Source organism: Taudactylus pleione, unplaced genomic scaffold, assembly GCF_031769625.1.
Source record: "Taudactylus pleione unplaced genomic scaffold, aTauple2 ptg001827l, whole genome shotgun sequence".
Classification (NCBI taxonomy): domain Eukaryota; kingdom Metazoa; phylum Chordata; class Amphibia; order Anura; family Myobatrachidae; genus Taudactylus; species Taudactylus pleione.
The window spans coordinates 1,988,615-2,006,683 of NW_028286224.1; the positions used below are offsets into that span (position 1 = coordinate 1,988,615).

An 18,069-nucleotide genomic window follows, 5' to 3' on the forward strand; every position below is an offset into this window, starting at 1 on the left:
CTGCAAAAAACCCTTTGCATTATTGGAGTGGTTGGGAATAAACTTCCTACGGCTACCATTCACTCACAGACGACAAACGTTACCATGCAAATAGGGGCCCTTCATCGAGAATTAATAACGTTCTATATTCTCCCGTCAGCCGAGAGTCTGATCATTTTAAGCCTTCCCTGGCTCCGCAAGCATGCTCCTGTTCTAGATTGGAAGGAACCTCAAATTCTGTCGTGGGGGTCTCAGTGCCATGGGTCCTGTTTATTATGCATTAAACCTCCACACCGTGTCATTCAAAGTTCAGTCGTCTCTCCAGAAGACCAACTCCCAGTCCCATATCAATCCTTTACAGACGTGTTCAGTAAAAAGGCCGCAGAGACACTTCCAGCTGACCGGGAATGGGATTGTGCTATAGACTTACTACCGGGAAAGGTACCGCCCATGGAAGAGTTTTTCCCCTTTCACTTCCAGAGTCCCAGGCCATAACGGAATACGTTAAGGAAAATCTGGAGCGAGGCTTTATCAGAGAGTCTAAATCACCTGCAGCAGCTGGCCTGTTCTTTGTTAAAAAGAAAGATGGAGGCTTGAGACCATGTATAGACTACCGGGGCCTGAATGCAATCACTATTAAGGACCAGTACCCACTACCGCTGATTTCTGAGCTTTTTGATCGAATAAAAGGGGCAAAGATTTTCATTAAGCTGGATCTCCATGGGGCCTACAACCTAATCAGAATCCGGTCTGGGGATGAGTGGAAGACGGCCTTTAATACTTGTGATGGCCACTTTGAGTACTTAGTCATGCCCTTCGGATTAAGCAATGTCCCAGCTGTTTTCCAGAAGTACATGAATCGTATATGCTGGGACTTGTTGTATAAATATGTAGCGGTATACCTGGACGATATCCTAATATTTTCTGAGGATATAGCAAGTCATCGTCAACATGTTTGTGAGATACTATCATGGCTCCGGGTTAATCAGCTTTTCTGCAAACTGGAGAAATGCTCTTTTGAGCAAAATGAACTAACATTTCTGGGGTACATCATTTCAGGTTCCTGCCATCAAATGGACCAAGAGAAGCTTGCCGCTATTGTCAATTGGTCCCATCCAGTTGGGTTGAAAGCAATACAACGCTTCCTGGGTTTTTGCAACTTCTACCTCCAGTTCATCAGGAATTACTCTTCCATTGTTGCTCCCATCACTGCTCTTACCAGAAAGGGTCAGGACACTCGTGTGCAGAGGAGGCTTTCGTTCATTTGAAACAGCACTTCCTTTCAGCTCCCATCCTGAGACAACCCAATTGTGACCAACCTTTTTACTTGGAGGTGGACGCTTTCACAGTCAGTGTTGGGGCAGTTCTGTCGCAGAAAGATAAAGAAAATAAGTGGTATGCTTGTGGGTTCTTTTCATGAAAGTTCTCTGCATCAAAGAGGAACTATGCTGTTGGGGATAAAGAACTACTTGCCATTAAATTGGCTCTACAAAAATTGCGATACTTGTTGGAAGGAGCTAAATTTCCGGTAACAGTCTATCCCGATCATAAGAATTTGACGTACCTCAGGACAGCTCACTGTCTAAATTATCTTCAGTCCAGATGGTTTTTATTCTTCGATCGATTTAATCTAATCTAGTGATTATTTACCGGCCAGGTAATAAGAACATCAAAGCCGATGCCCTGTCTCAAGCATTTATTTCTGCTGAAATGGAAGTAGTAAAGGAAGACAAGGCCATTCTAAACCCTGCTTGTTTCATAGCAGTCACCAATAGGATGTAAAGGACTTCGTGACAGCTTGGCATATTTCTGCTCAGCACAAGGCGCCACCGCACTCTCCATCAGGTTCCCTGTTGGCACTACCAGTGCCTGATAGTCCTTGGACTCACATTTCTATGGACTTTGTGACTGATCTGCGTTCATGCCAAGGGTTCAACACAATTCTGGTGGTGGTGGATAGATTCTCCAAAGCAGCTCACTTTATTCCTTTAAGAGGTCTACCTTCAGCACAAAAATTGGCGGAAGTGTTTATAAAAGAAATCTTTAAGTTACACGGGTTTCCTAAGGATATTGTTTCCGGCCGAGGGGTGCAGTTTACCTCCTAGTTCTGGAGAGCATTATGCAGGTGCTTTGGCATCAACTTGAGCTTTTCTTCGGCTATCATCCCCAGAGTAATGGGCAAACTGAGCGAGTAAACCAGGAATTGGAAACATTTATTTGTATGTATGTTTCTGCCAGTCAAGATGACTGGGTCTCTCTGCTACCTTGGGCTGAATTTGCCCACCATAATCTATACCATGAGGCATCGGGACACTCTCCATTCTTCATTCAGTACAGTTTGCATCCAGTGTCACCGGAGTTACCAGGCCTTCAATCAGTATCACTTTCAGCTGTACATGGTACAGTGAATAAAATTTTTAGGATCTGGAAAATGGTAAAAGGGAATTTACTCAAAATCTCTTCAAGGTACAAGCTGTTTGCAGATAGGAAAAGGAGAAGAGGCCCGGTGCTGGGTCCTGGTGATAAAGTCTGGTTGTCAACCAAATATCTGAGATTAAGAGTGCCAACAATTAAATTTGCTCCCAGATTCATTGGTCCTTTTCAGATTTTACAAGTAATCAATCCAGTAGCATATTGTTTGAAACTTCCGAATACTCTAAGAATACCTAATATGTTTCATGTGTCTCTTCTCAAGCCTTTGGTGCTTAATCATTTTTCAACTCCTTGTAGTTCTCCTCCTGCGATTCTGGTAGACCATCAGGAGGAATATGAAGTGAGACAAATTATGGACTCTAGGGTTTCTAGAGGAGCTGTTCAGTTTTTGGTGGATTGGAAGGGGTATGGCCCTGAGGAACGCTGATAGGTCAAGGCCTCAGACATCCATGCTCCTCAACATCTTCAGAAGTTCCACCCGAAGTTTCCTGGCAAACCATTTGTGGGGTGTTCGGTGCCCACCCCTAGAGGAGGGGGTAATGTCACAGTGCACCGGACACCGGCTATTGCTTACCGGGTCCGGCAGCACTGGAACCTCTGTTGGCGGCAGGCAGGGAGTCCCCGGCGCCCGCTGCCGTGACATCAGCGCTGGGTTCTCCTCACAAGTGCAGGCCGCTGCGGTTCTCCTAGAACTGTACGTGCCAACCTGCAGGGGATTTAAAGGGACAGGCGCGCCAAACGTGAAGTCACGTTTGGTACGAGATTTGGACTTCTCCATATAAGAGGGAGTCTCTGGCACCAGACAGGTGCCAGAGTATAGGCTCCATACCATACTCCAGCATTCCAGTACTCACCTGTTATCCTGATCTTGACCCTTGGCTTGTTTGTGACTCCGATTTCGCCTGACTCCTTTGTACTACTCCTGATATCTGGATCTTACCTCGGCTACTCCCTGTGACCCATCTACGTCTGCTCCCTGGTACCGTTTCATCTGTTTGGTATTGACCCGGCCTGTCAACTATGTTATTCTTCTGCACTACATCCAGTACTCACCAGCACCTGTATAGGGGAACCTAACCTGAGGGCCGCGACCTGTGTGTCGGACGCAGCCAAGTCCAAACCTTCTTGCGAGGGTCCCTGGTGAATAGCGCCGGCACATTAGACTCCACGCCTCAGGCACAGGTCCAGCCAATTCCCTAAATACGGGCTGCATCCACAATCCATCCGAGAGTTTGTGACAACAACACTGTATCAACCTCAGACTCTGCAACTCCTAACAACACTGCATCAGCCCCAGACTCGGTAACTCATAACAACACTGTATCAGCCCCAGACTCAGTAACTCATAACAGCACTGCATCAGCCCCATGCTGTGTAACTCATAACAATTCAACATTAGTCCCAAACTCTGTAACTCATAACAACACTGCACCAGCCCCAGGCTCTGTAACTCATAACAACACTACATCAGCCGCAGACTCTGTAACTCATAACAACAACCCTGCATCAGTCTCAGACTCTGTAACTCTTAACAACTCTACTTCAGACCCAGACTTTGTAACTCATAACAACTCTGCATCAGCCCTAGGCTCTGTAACTCCGAACAACCCTGCATCAGCCCCAGACTCTATAACTCATAACAACAACCCTGCATCAGTCTCAGACTCTGTAACTCTTAACAACCCTACTTCAGACCCAGATTTTGTAACTCATAGCAACACTGCATCAGCCCCAGACTTTGTAACTCATAGCAACACTGCATCAGCCCCATACTTTGTAACTCATAACAACTCTGCATCAGCCCCAGACTCTGTAATTCATAACAACACTGCATCAGCCCCAGACTCTGTAACTCATAACAACACTGCATCAGCCCCAGACTCTGTAACTCATAACAACACATGTGGTTTAAACAATAGGTTCCATGTGCTTGGAACAATAACATGGTCTAGTGAAAGATAGGTTTGATATGTGTTGTATTCTTATGGTTTAGCTGTAATATGGTGTAGTTAGAATCAAGATGGAGCTGTTTGATGTCAGCTGGGGATACCGGTTGTGTGTATAATGTGATACTAGGGATGGATGCGATTGTATAGGTTTGTTATCGTGAGAGATGAATTTGGAATGATTTCGGTAGTTTGCTAATACGGCCGATTCCATGTGGTTTATACAAAGGGAGTCCATGTGCTCCCCCTCCTAAACAATAGCCTGGCCTAGTGAAAGCTGGCTGTATTAGATATTGGAATACTATATAATGCAATGTTTGCCAGATGATATCACACAGTTATGGTGTGTAAGAATGATCAAAAATAGTTTTCAAGGTGCAATAAGTTCCACATCTCACTAAATAGGTATCGTATCTGCGAAAGAGCATTGAAAAGTCTATTTTCCCTATTATCATGTTATGTTAGCAATCGGCATACAATATTCAGTTTGCATATTTATAATAGAAGTAGGAATGTCTGATGAAGTTGTTGTAAGGAAGGAGGTGTATGGATAGATATGTGAATTACTGGATGCATTACGTTGGTATTACAGAGCTGTAGCATTATGGGAGTTTTCAATGGGAGATTCAAAATGTTTAGAGTGTATCTTTGAACCGTGAGGTCTATAGAAAAAGGAACATGCCGTCTACCATCCCCCACACATCCCATACCCCCATTCTCTCTCTCTCTCTCTCATATTTGATTGATACTGTTTTATTATATACTTTGAACATCAATTTGTTTGATTATATAAATACACCTTTTCTTTAGTACATCTGGTGTGCAATGGTTTATTGGAATGAAATTATCCTAATGACTCAAAGGTATATAATTCTGGGTAAGTCTTTGCGAGTTCATATATTAATTATGATCTGTTATTAAAAGATAAAAATAGAATATTTGCTTCAGACATATGAGATTAAAACAGGCAACTGCATGTACAAACAAAGAGAAACAAAGGAAAAGACACAAAAAAACCCGTAAGACCGCCCATCTTCCTTAACTCACAGCCTGATCAGCACGCAAGATAGCGTGAACATCGGTAACATCGAGAACCATCGGACCCATTAGCATAATAGTGGTTGACTTGAATTTGGCCACTTCCTGTGTACAGTTTACGGTATGACTGTACACAGTAAAGCAGTAAAGCATCCTGAGGCCATTCATGTGTGGGGTTGCTTCTCAGCCAAGGGAGTGGGATCACTCACAATTTTGCCTAAGAACACAGCCATGAATAAAGAATGGTACCAAAACATCCTCCAAAAGCAACTTCTCCCAACCATCCAAGAACAGTATGGTGACAAACAATGCCTTTTCCAGCATGATGGAGCACCTTGCCATAAGGCAAAAGTGATAACTAAGTGGCTCAGGGAACAAAACATCAACATTTTTAGTAAATGGCCAGGAAACTCCCCAGACCTTAATCCCATTGAGAACTTGTGGTCAATCCTCAAGAGGCGGGTGGACAAACAAAAACCCACAAAAACCCACAAATACTTACCTGCGCTGTCGGGATTTTCACCCATCGGGCTGCCAGCGTCAGGATTTGAACCATACTACATCCGACAATAAGGTCTAAAAACACTGAAGCAGCAAACTTTGTGAAAACCAATACTTGTGTCATTCTCAAAACTTTTGGCCATGGCGTTATATATAATGTGAATGCAGCTCCAGACAGAATGTTGGTTAAGAGTGATCCAATTCGAGATGTGTCCTCACACTCCATTGCTGCAGTCACGCCAAACAGGCCTTCTCGGCGCCTCAGATCCTGTGTAACTCGGCTTGCGTCGAGATGCTTTTTCACTCAAATGTGCGTCTTAGTCACACAAAATAAACAATCAGATGCAATAAAACAACTTAATGAGATTGCACTGATTATTAATATGATATGTGACACTTGTACAGCTGTGTGCAATTGAGTCTGAATCTATGTATGAAGTGCTACAATGCATCGGCCACTGCTTATTTTCACACCAAGGTCCGTTGGGCTTCATCTGTGACTTTGCACGTATTTAAAACTAATTTCTGTGTGGTTAATGTCACAGCCCAGCATCTCTATTGAGTGGTGTTTTGCTGTGTCTGCTGTGCAAATAAGATGCAAATTTAAAGAAAACTCACTACGCTGCAATGCTCTGCGCAGCTTATTTGCACAGCTCATCTTATGCTGCATGGCTTGGTGCATGAGGAAATATCTATAGCAGCAGCATTAAACACTACTGTCCTGGACCTGAGACCGCATTTTAGTAAAAGCTGGGATGGGAAGAAACAAAGGGATTCAAGGGGTTCTCCCTCAGTAACAGAGGCTGCCATTATTGCTTGCAGCAGATTTCAAAACATTTTTGCACCAAAATGTTTGCCAAAATCATTGTAAAAACTTTAAATTTAATATCTGCAGTTGTAGTTTTCCACCAGATCTGCACGAAGACACCCTGAAGTCAATGAACACTGTAATAGTACTAATAATGATTATTACTATTATTTAATCTTTTCCTAAAGACTCAAAGTGCTGTACAGAATGTACTGAAAAGAATTAAGCATGAATACAGAAATTATGCTTTCAGATATCCTCACTTGTATTTTAAATCTTTAATAAACAGGTGAGTTTTCAGGGATGGTGGCTCTCAGGTTAAACTGGGCCATGAGTTCCATAAGGAGGAAGCATATCAGCTATTGGTAAGTAATTATGCTTGCATAATCAAGTGAAAAAATACAGACAGCTATTATCTGTTGTCTAAGTGATATTGATTTACCTTTTTTACTCTCAGTATACATATAATTGAAAAAAGTTGCACTATAAACATAATGGAATCAGTGTAAACCCCATATCTGCAATGTTATTACTGTAGATATACAAAAATCATGCCCCATTACCTGCCTTCCTAGCTTCAGAGAAGTCCCCAGGTATGGGATATGCACAGACCAATGGGAATTACATCTGTATACTAAGACATTGTTAAATGTCTATAGAGTTGCAATAAACTCTCTCTAGTACCATTCTGTGTAATTTGCAGGTAGTAAGAGGACAGCTAGAATGCTGTTGCAGTCATCTTTATTGAGGGGAAGAAATGTAACTTATTCTGATCCAGTGGTTCGCAAATTGTTGGATTGATCTTTAAGTGAATACACATATAGATAGAGTACATCCTTGCAAAAAGTGGTACACAGGCAATAATAACACAAAGGCTGTAGCTTTATGACCAACGTTTCAGTGTCATTATAAAACGTTTGGCAGGGTGTTTAAACCCGTTGAAAGTGTTATAGCAACACTGAAACGTTGGTCCCAAAGTTACTGCATTCATGTTTTTCCTGCTTGAATGCCACTGTTCTGTATGTATATTTGCCTGGCAGTCATGTTTGCCTGACTAGCTGGAGGGCACCGGGCTTTTATATGTCTGCACAGAATGCATCAAAACTCTACACAGCTCTTATGAGCCACCTCCAGGTGTAATCATTAATTAGCCTGGTCTCAGGCTGAAAAGCCCAACACCTGAAGTGGATGGAGCCCTCCCTTCTCTCTCACACCAACACCCCCAGGATCCATTATCTGGTTTACCAAAAGCCAACACTCAAATCTGCTTGGTAAAACAGACTTTTTCCTGGAGTTTTAAAACACATATTACAGGAATCTGGACACAAATACACGCCATCCCTAACTTCTCCAGTGCTTCTATCACATATCCCCACCCTTTGTTTCAACCTATGGGTGGAACAACTGCAGCCCCCAAACAATGGACACGTGACAAAGCATCTGTATTGGCCAGCTGGCTTCCTGGCCAGTGTTCTACTGTGAGCTTGACATTTTTTAATGCCCAGAACCACCTTGTTATTAAGTTGTGGCTTTATTAAACCTCTGCCAATGGTGTAACCAAGATACTTTACTTCCTCCATCCCTAGGCAACATTTCTTTGGGTTGGCTGCCAATACTGCCCTATGGATGGAGTCCAACACTGCCTGTACTCTGGGCAAATGATACTGCCAATCAGGACTATGAATGACTACCTCACCTAGACAGGCAGCAGCATACCATCTATGGGGTCTTAGAATTGTCATCATCTTTTGGAAGGTAGCTGGTGCACCACGTAACCCAAAGGGCAACATCTTATATTGGAACAACCCTTCTGGTCAGAAAAGCTGTTTTTTCTTTGGCATTCTCAGTTAACGACACTTGCCAATACTCTTTTGATAAGTCTAGCGTGGTTAAATACCTGGCTGTTCCTAGCCTTTCAACTAGCTCATCCACCCTTGGCATTGGGTAGGCATCGAACTTTGACACACTATTCAATTTTAGAAAATCATTGGCGAAACTTACACTCCCGTCAGGCTTTGGAATAAGCACAATGGGACTTGACCACTCACTATGCAATTTTTCAATTACACCCAGTTCCAACATTTTTTAAATTTCTTTAGACACTGATTCTTTTTGGGCTTCTTGTAACCTTTTGGGCTTTAGCTTAATCTTAACCCCTGGGTCAGTGATTATGTCATGTTTAATGACTGTGGTTTTGCCCGGTACATCTATAAACAAAACCCTATTTTCTGATAAGAAATTCCTTAACTTCCTGCTGTTGAACGGACAACAGGGCTTTAGCTATTGTCACTTCAGGAACCAAAGGCCCAAGGTTTACTGGAGTGGCCGGGACAGCTGACTGAACTGCTCTATCCTTAATAATACTTCCCATCGCAGTATTCTCTGGTTCACCAATCACGCTAGACAAAGGGAACTTCTCACTCGGAAGAAACTTCCCCGGCGACTGCTTCAGCAACCTTCTCAAATGGGTCGGGATTATTTACTTCGGTAACAAATCGGCTTTCCCACAACTTCCAGAAGTGAGCAAAGTCTCTCCCCAACATTATATCATACTTTAAGCCAGGCACCAAACCCACAGAGACTATAGCGAAACCACACTGTGTTTCTATGTTCACTTCCGCAGTAACATAATACCGAGTATCCCCATGTATGAAGGTCACATCAACAACTCTTCCCTTGCACTTTAAGAGGTTCACCAGTTCAGCTCTCATAAGTGTAACCAGACTGCCAGAATCTAACAGCCGCTACTTGATTGCCTTCTACAGTAACCTTACACATTTGCTTATCTGTCTCAGCCTGTCGGTCAGCAATACAGGCAGGCTGTGTAAAGAAAGACATTCTGCAATGGACATAAGTAGTATCACATTGCATAGGTTCAGAGGTGCGTGGATAATAAGCAGCAATATGGCCCAATTCACTACATCGAAAACATTGCATAATATTATTATCAAGTCTCTTATGGGGTAAGAACCTTCCTGGCCTGGCTGGCCCGTTTCCAGGTTCCAAATCCACAGTCCTAAATTCATTCCACCGCCCAACACCCTTCTCCCCTGGAACAGTCTTACCAGTAGTCACGGAAGATCACCGTTGCGGAACCAGGGGCCCGGTGGGACACACTCTTGCGCAGAGATGCAGGTAGCGATCGCAGATACCAGTCCATCACGACTCTTTCCACGATCTGCGGTCCTGTCAGCGTCCCGAGCTGTAGCCATTTTGTGGTTAGCTGAGTGAGGTCATGCATCTGTGAGCGTGGAGGCTTTTCCATTTGGATCTCCCAGCGGTGGACTCGTTGGGCCCGAACAAATGAGGTGACTCCCAAGCGAGTCAGGATCTCCCATTTTAGCTTTGCATAGTCCTTGGCATCAGCCAGGCACAAGCCATAGTAGGCCTTTTGTTGTTCTCCAGACAGGAAGGGTGCCACAAGACTTGCCCACTGTTCCTTGGGCCATCTCTCCCTTTCTGCGGTTTTCTCAAAGGCCGTAAGATACGCTTCCACATCATCACTCTCGGTCATCTTTCTTAAAAATGACTGGCCTGTATGGAGTGAGTGTTGATTGGAAGTCCAGTGGAAGCATCTCCAGACCGGACTACTAGGTGTTGTACCACCTCTTTTATGGCCTGGCGGGTTTCCTCTATGGCGACTTGCTGAGTCCTGTTTGTTTCCTGCTGAGCTTTGATAGCTTCTTGCAGAGTTTTGTTAGACTGGAGCAAGGCCTTAACAATGTCCTCCATGTTATCTTTAGGTGTAGGTTTGTAGCAAAACCTGGCTTCTCTAAGCATCTATCGATGCCACCTTCATGGACTTCACAGAAAACGGGTTGATATCCAAACACAACAAATTGGTGTCTGCCACTTTAAATTTTAAATGTAGAATTTTTCCTCTTGCTGCAATTTCAAGTGTGCAATGCCCGCATTCTCCACCATATTGTGACACAGTCGGGATAAGGGTCCCTCTCCTGGGGTAGGTGGATACCTCCTTACACACAGCAGCCAGGAAACAGCACTAGTCGTGGATTTTCATGCAAGGTGGTCGGCACCATTTTTTATTGTGTGACACCAATAATCAAACAAACAAACAAAACATAAAAATAACCCTAGCCCGTCTGGGCTCTAACTAGACAGGTAACTCCCTCTCTACATGTGGCAGGGCCTACTGCCTTACCGCAAACATAGTACATACCAGTGTCACAGTGTCTCCGAACAAAACCTCAGTGTCTGTTCTCCCCAGGGTGTGCGAGACACTGTATCAAAACTCTACACAGCTCTTATGAGCCACTTCCAGGTGTAATCATTAATTAGCCTGGTCTCAGGCTGAAAAGCCCAACACCTGAAGGGCCCTGTGGATGGAGCCCTCCCTTCTCTCTCACACCCACACCCATTATCCGGCTTTTACCAAAAGCCGACACTCAAATCTGCTTGGTAAAACAGACTTTTCCTGGGGGTTTAAAACACATATTACAGGAATCTGGACACAAATACACGCCATCCCTAACTTTTCCAGTGCTTCTATCACAATAAATATATATATATATGGCTAACGCTGCTCCTCACCTCTATAGGGGGAATTCCAATGTGTTGGGCACTGGCACCTGATGAACAGCCACCAGCACTGACATTTCTACTCGCAGCCCCCTGTGCTGCCGAGCAGAAATTACCGTATAGTGACCCGTTGAGTGCTCAAACTGGACTTTCCTTGCCGTGACACTGTTCAGGCTAGCGCTGATCCTCACCTCTATGGGGGGAATTCAAGGGTGTTGCTCACCGGTGACCTCTAGATGGCCGCCGACGGAGAAATTAAATTGTTGCTCCGTTCGGCTGTGCACGAACAGGTGAACAGCACGATACAGAGGACAGGACTATACAGAGAGGCAATTCTGCACAAGGAAGGCACGATTATACGAGGGAAGGCACTATACAGAGGACAGGTCTAATAGGTGGACAGCACCACACAGGGGGCAGCACTATATAGGGGACAGAGCAATTCAATTGTTGCTCTGCTCGGGTGCGCACAGCCACCAGTGCTGACATTTCTACTCACAGCCCCCGGAGCTGCCAAGCAGAAAATGACTGAAAAGTGACCCCTTTCAGCGCTCAAATGGGACTTTCGCTGGCGTGATAATTTCCTGTCATTTTGACGGGCTGCTAACTAGTATGTACATAAATATATAAAATAAGATTATATTTGACGTAAACTTTGATAAACACATTCATCTGGGTAATTCTGGTTTATTTGTTACTCTGTATATCTTGATAAAAAAATAACAACAGTACATAAAATGTTTGTATAAGAATAAATATTCATTTTCTGATACAGTACCTGCTACACCAAAAGGTCGTCTTAATCCTTGAGTGCACTTCTTTATATTGGTTTCTTTAAGATCCATTCGTCCAATTCTTACTATCTGACACACTAAATAAATTCGTTCTCTATTAAGATCCTTGTTTCCAAGGTCCTACATGAAAAAATAAAAATAAATTATTTAGCAACAAGAAAATGTCCATGAGTGATTTGTAACGTAAAACTGTAAGCGTACTGACATCAACCTCTAAATCTGAGACATCTTTAGGCCTGCGAGTGAAAACATGTGTCAAACACAAACTTGACGTGTTCATTACCAGTGTTTTAAGTAGCATTTTGGGTTTATTGGAGATTTCTTTTGGCTTCATTCAATGCATTTAACTTATGGTAAGTGCATTGAACGAAACATCGCTTTAGAAAGAAAAGGAAAACACAATGCACCAAAACACTACTGAAAACACGAGTATGATAACTTTGGAAAAAATGGTTCTATTGGCCAATCTATACACATGTTGGAAAACATAGAACATTGGGACTGATTCAGAGATGGATGCAATGTAAATGTTGCACTGAATGGAGTAATTGTATTGGCACTGCACATGGGCCAAATCTGCACTGCACCCGTTCGTTGATGGATTAGCGATGGCAGTCACAGAGAGGATTTATTAGCAAGGTAAGTGACAGGTGATCAGCGTTTGGGGGAGGTAATGGGGTGGTTAGAAAATGCAGGCGTATCGGGACTGTTTCTGGGTGTGCTCTAGTGTGGCTCTGCAAATTTGTTCGCAGCTGGAGAGACGCACTGTCTGAGACAGCATAGGCTTACTCGGATGTTCGATGTTTGCTTGATGTTTCCGATTTTGTACATAAGCACTGGATGTCAGACACAGTAGGTGGGTGTCTCAGTGCACCAGACATCAGCTAAATCATTAGCTTATTTTCACGAGTCCGCTGTGTATGTAATCGCAGTTGCGACGGGATTAGCATTCATCTCAAATGCAGGCCCACTATTACTAGTAGGTAACCACTTAGATGAGTGTTGCCCCACTCCAGTCCTCAGGAAACCCTAACAGTGCATATCTCCTTGCCGGAGTACAGGTGTATATGTTACTGATTGATACATTTTAGAAGATCCACAAGTGGTATTAATTATTTCACTTGTGATTATGTGAGGAAACCTGGAAAACATGTACTGAAGATGTGAAACATTGGTCTAGACATTTAAATTTCCCTCCATCTGATAAACAGTTATCTTGTTACATTAATAAATACACTGAAATGCCAAAAGTCATTGGATAGCAGTATGTAAAGCTAATGGTAGGTGGTGTGACCATACTAACTTCTTGGTAATGCCAAGACCTGCATCAGTTGTAAAGTGACATCTCGTGAGTCCGTTTGAACATCAGCTTGGCTGCTCATAGCAAGATGACGTGAATTATCAGAGTTTGAATGGGGCATGATAGCGTGTGCCCGACGGATAGGACATTCCATTTCCGAAGTTTTGCAGACACCCAACACTCCTCGATCTACGTTGTCACGTGTGTACCAGGAATACCTCATGGAATGCATTACCATCCACCGTGGACAGCGCAGTCGCCGACCACGGGAGCTTAATGATTGTGACCAGCAGCATCTGATTACAGTTGTCCTTGGTAAGTGACACTGGCTCAAATCACATTCAATGCAGAAGGTACCAGACGCATATCCAGAAGGTCAGTGCAGCGTTCTTAGGCTTAAATGGGATATGGGAGCAGAAGACCCACCAGTGTGCCCCTGTTAAAACTACAACTCCGGACACAGCACCTCACCTGGGATCGTGCTGTTCTAATTGGACCTTGGAGGTCTGGCAACATGTGGCATGGGCTGATGAGTCATGGTTCCAGTTGTTTCGAGCTGATGGTATGGTTCATATGTGGCAGAGATCCTATGCATGGACCCCAATTGTCAACAAGGCACCAAACAGGCTTTGTGGTCGTTCCGTAATGGTGTGTGTTCATGTGACATGGGTTGGGTCTACTGGTCACCTGAACTTGTCAATTACCGGTAACCGCTATGTTGCATTGCTTGATGACCATTTGCAGCCCTTCATGGACTTCATGTACCCCCACAACAATGGAATATTCCAGCAGGATAATGCACCATGTCATCGATACCAAGTTGTCCACAAATGGTTCGAGGAGCATTCTGAACAGTTTTGATGAATGGTGTGGCCACCATGCTTTCCCACCAGTAACCCAATATGGGACAACGTGGAAAGGTCCATTCACACCCAAGATCCTGCACCAATAAATATCAGGGAGATGTGGGAAGCTTGAATCAACATCTCTCCAGAGGTCTTCTGTCCACTTGTGGAATCAATGCCACATCGAGTTACTGCACTTCACCCAGCTAGAGGGGGTCCTACACAATACTAGGTATCTATCACATGAATATATATATATATATATATATATACACACAGTATATATTAAGCAAAAATCCTTTTGCGCAAACAAGGTCCACCAATATAACATGTTCATAAAACATAGTTGATTGGTTTTGACAAGGAGCAAAACAAAAGGAAAGAAACTCTTTTTGGGGCACTCTTTGTAAAACATCCAGCACCATTTCAGCTGTAAAAGTGGTGCTCTCCTCCTTAGCCCTTCCCCAAGGGCCGAATCTGTATGTATAAAATGAACAAACTGGGAGATGCATAATGGTGAAGTAAATAATAATAAAAGGTTTTACTTATAGTATACAAATATCACATCAGTAAATGGTAATCGGCATAACAACCAGGCTCAGGCTCAATAAGGACTCTTGCGGCTCCTCACATCTCTCCTTTGCAAACCCAGGAAGTCCCAGCGGTCCAAGCCTAGATTTCATTGCCGGTGACGTCAGGTCTGCCAACATCACAGCCATGAGTGGGGATTGCCCATACACACTAGTACGAGTTAATGAAGGACGGAACGATCATTGTTTCATCCATTATTAGCATACCACAGGTCGCTATCATTGTAGATAGGTTTGATGTGCAGCACATCAAACCTAGCGACTGTTGCTAGTGAACCCGGGAGTGACCAATCATCTGTACTCACTGAGCGGTGTAGGCGATTTGTGATTCCGAAACGGCAAATCGTCCCAACATCGCTCCAGTGTGTACCCAGCTTTATGCACTACTGTACATTTGCACTTTCTTGGTGAAACAGACAGTATATCAGTACAGCACATATAAACAGTTATTTAACATTATAAAGTAAATTAAATTGAAATTCACTACATGAATTAATTCAGAAACAATAAGGGGCTCATTTAGCAATGAGTTTTATCATACGCAACGAGTAATAAAACGTGTTGCGTATGATAATGGTGCTCCAGCCAATCAGCTCCCAACTGTTATCTGTTTGAAAATTGACAGTTGGGAGCTGATTGGCTTGAGCACCATTTATAATACGCAATGAGTTTTAAAACTTGTTGCGTATGAGAAAACTTGTTGATAAATGGGCGCCTAAATATTTTTTTTAAATGTTCAGTTATCTTGACATGATTCATCTTGAAAGATATTGAATTCCATTAGAGTATACTTTACTTACCGTGAAAACAACCTTTAAATTGTTGAGCATGTCTATTTCTTTTGGAAAACCTTTACTTCCCCATCTCACTAAATAATTCTCACTGTGAAAATAAATATTTAAATAGTTTAATATTGTCAGATATAAAAAAAAACACAAAATCATTTATAGTGCCATTGAAACACATTTTTTTTTACTTACAATACTTACTATACTATATACTTACTTTTTTTTACAGTCAGAGAAAAACATGGCTCAGACTTAAGAGTTCCTGAAATTCACTTTGATTAAACTGTCTATACACACTAGCCAGTAGTGTCATAGTGATTGATACTGCTGGCTTGTCTAGTTGCAGCTGCTGTCCCTGTATAGATAGTCTCATCAAGGTAAATGACAGGTGAGAACTGGTAAGCAAAGTACGCAAACAAAGCATTTTTTTTAGAGAGATTTGTACAATATAAATCTAAACAGTATGCTATATTGTCATGTACAGTTGTGCTATATTATTGATGCATTAGTGTCAGCTTCTCTTTAAAGGGAATATATCACCTTTGGGTAATTACAGTTTGCAAGTCTGGGGGTTGTGTCTTCTGTAGATTGCATGTGTGCAGAGACTGAGGCACATAATTGTATGGTTTGAAATCTTACTAATTAGTCACATCCACCTCTTCTGTATTATTATTATCATTGTGGACTTGTTAGTGCATCACCGCGCTGGACAGTGAGAACATACATTAAAACAGGAACATACAAATTAGACAAAATAAATGTAGCCATAAAATCAAAGCATAGGGAGGGCCCTGCTCATGAGAGAGCTCAAATTCTAATGGGATGAGGACAAGGCTAAAACAATAGGGACCAGGGTGGCTCAGAGTGGGGATTGGAACAGCTGTCACTATGCATTAATGTGGGTAATGCAGGTGTTAGTAGGACAAGCTCTACTAAAGAGAGGTTTTCAGCAAGCATTTAAGGTTTTGGAGTCAGTGGGAGTCTGAATGGTATATAAGTGGGTAGTAGAACAGGAAAGCAATGAGTGAGGGGTGGATTCCAGAGATGAGGTACAGGCCAGAGGGAAATATAAGAGAGTATTTGATGTTGGCGATGCATGAAAGCTGATGTTGAGGATTTTGTAGACAAGAATGAGAAATATTTATTGGAACTTGGAGGACACAGGAGGCCATTATAGAGATCTGCAAAGTGGAGCAGCAGATGTGGAGTAGCGTGATAGTGGTAGATCAGTCTTGCAACTGAATTAAGATGGACTGATGTAGGTATTTTAGGGGCGAGGGAAATTCCAGATAGGAGGAAGTTGTTGAAGTCAAAGTAAGAGATGCTGAGAGCGTAAAAGAGTTGGAAGCATCTTGGGCAAGAAATGGTTGAATCCTGGCAATACATCTAATGGACATGAGGAATAAAGCAGGGGGCAAGTGTGGCACCAATAGAGCAGGCTTGGGAGACTGAGGAAATTGTGGTGTTACTGACACTGAGGAAGATTTGAGGGGAGGTGGTAACAATGCAATAAGAGAGGATGTCAAGATCTTTTTTGGAGAAATGTAACTTTAGGTAGCACTGGGACATCCATGTAGAGACAGCACACACACAGCAAGATACACAAGATAATACAGAAGCTGAGAGGTATGGGGAAAAGGAAAAGATTTTTGTCTTGTCATCACAGTGATGGTAAAGTACTAGAGGCCGAAAGAGCAAAGTACTGTGAGAAAAGTTGAACTGGATGTGTCAGAGGTCGAGACACTAAAAAAAGCAGTTAAATAGGTAGGAAGTTAGCCAGGAAAGATCTCTACCACAAAGGCCAATGTAGAAAAAGTTGTGCAGAAGAAGAGGATGATTGATGGTGATAAGCCGATAATAGCAGCAGAGTGATCCAGGAAGATGATTTGATCACTTTTGTGAGTGCAGTACTGTGGAATATTGGGGATGGAATAACAATAGCAGAGAGGGAAGAATGGTGTGAGAGTAGAGAAAGTGTGATAGACGGTTGTATGCTAGTTACACAAGTAGTTTAGAGGCAACGGTGAGGAGAGAAAGAAAGCAGAGCTTGCTGATTGGGGCTTGGTCGAGGGAAAACTTCTTTAGGGTTGGTAAGAAATTAACATATGTCTAGAGGAGGGTGGAAAATGTGTGAGTAGAGAGAGAGAAAATTAAGAAATGAACTAGAGACGGACATGCAATTGGTACATTTCAATTGGTAGTAGATTTGACACTCCCCCGTGTTCAGTCCTACAGCTATAAGATCTCTGCTCATCATGTTTGCAAATGGTGCGATGTAAATCAGGTAATGGTTATGTCCCAGGGGAAGGATCTCTACTAAATTGGTATTTGGCAGGAGAGAGGTACTGGGACGGCAGTTACTATAGTTGGAAACAAAGGCCTATATATTTTTTAAGTGTCTCTATAATTGCCGATAATACTGTTATAATGAAAATGTTATGTGTATACCTATATCGCTGTGGTATAGAAACAATTCTTACTATATTATTCCTCTATTGCTAAGCCACA

The 18,069-nt window shown here is 42.9% G+C and overlaps 1 protein-coding gene across 1 annotated transcript in view; it reads right to left on the reverse strand.

Moving 5' to 3' along the window:
* DOCK2 (dedicator of cytokinesis 2) overlaps positions 1-18,069 on the reverse strand; it is a 966,148-nt gene that overhangs the window by 817,371 nt on the left and 130,708 nt on the right. The window contains exons 9-10 of the mRNA XM_088465050.1: positions 15,574-15,655; positions 12,023-12,158 (exon numbers count right to left, since the gene is read on the reverse strand). Of these exons, the coding sequence (XP_088321176.1) occupies positions 12,023-12,158; positions 15,574-15,655 (218 nt within the window). The remainder of the gene's footprint in view (positions 1-12,022; positions 12,159-15,573; positions 15,656-18,069) is intronic.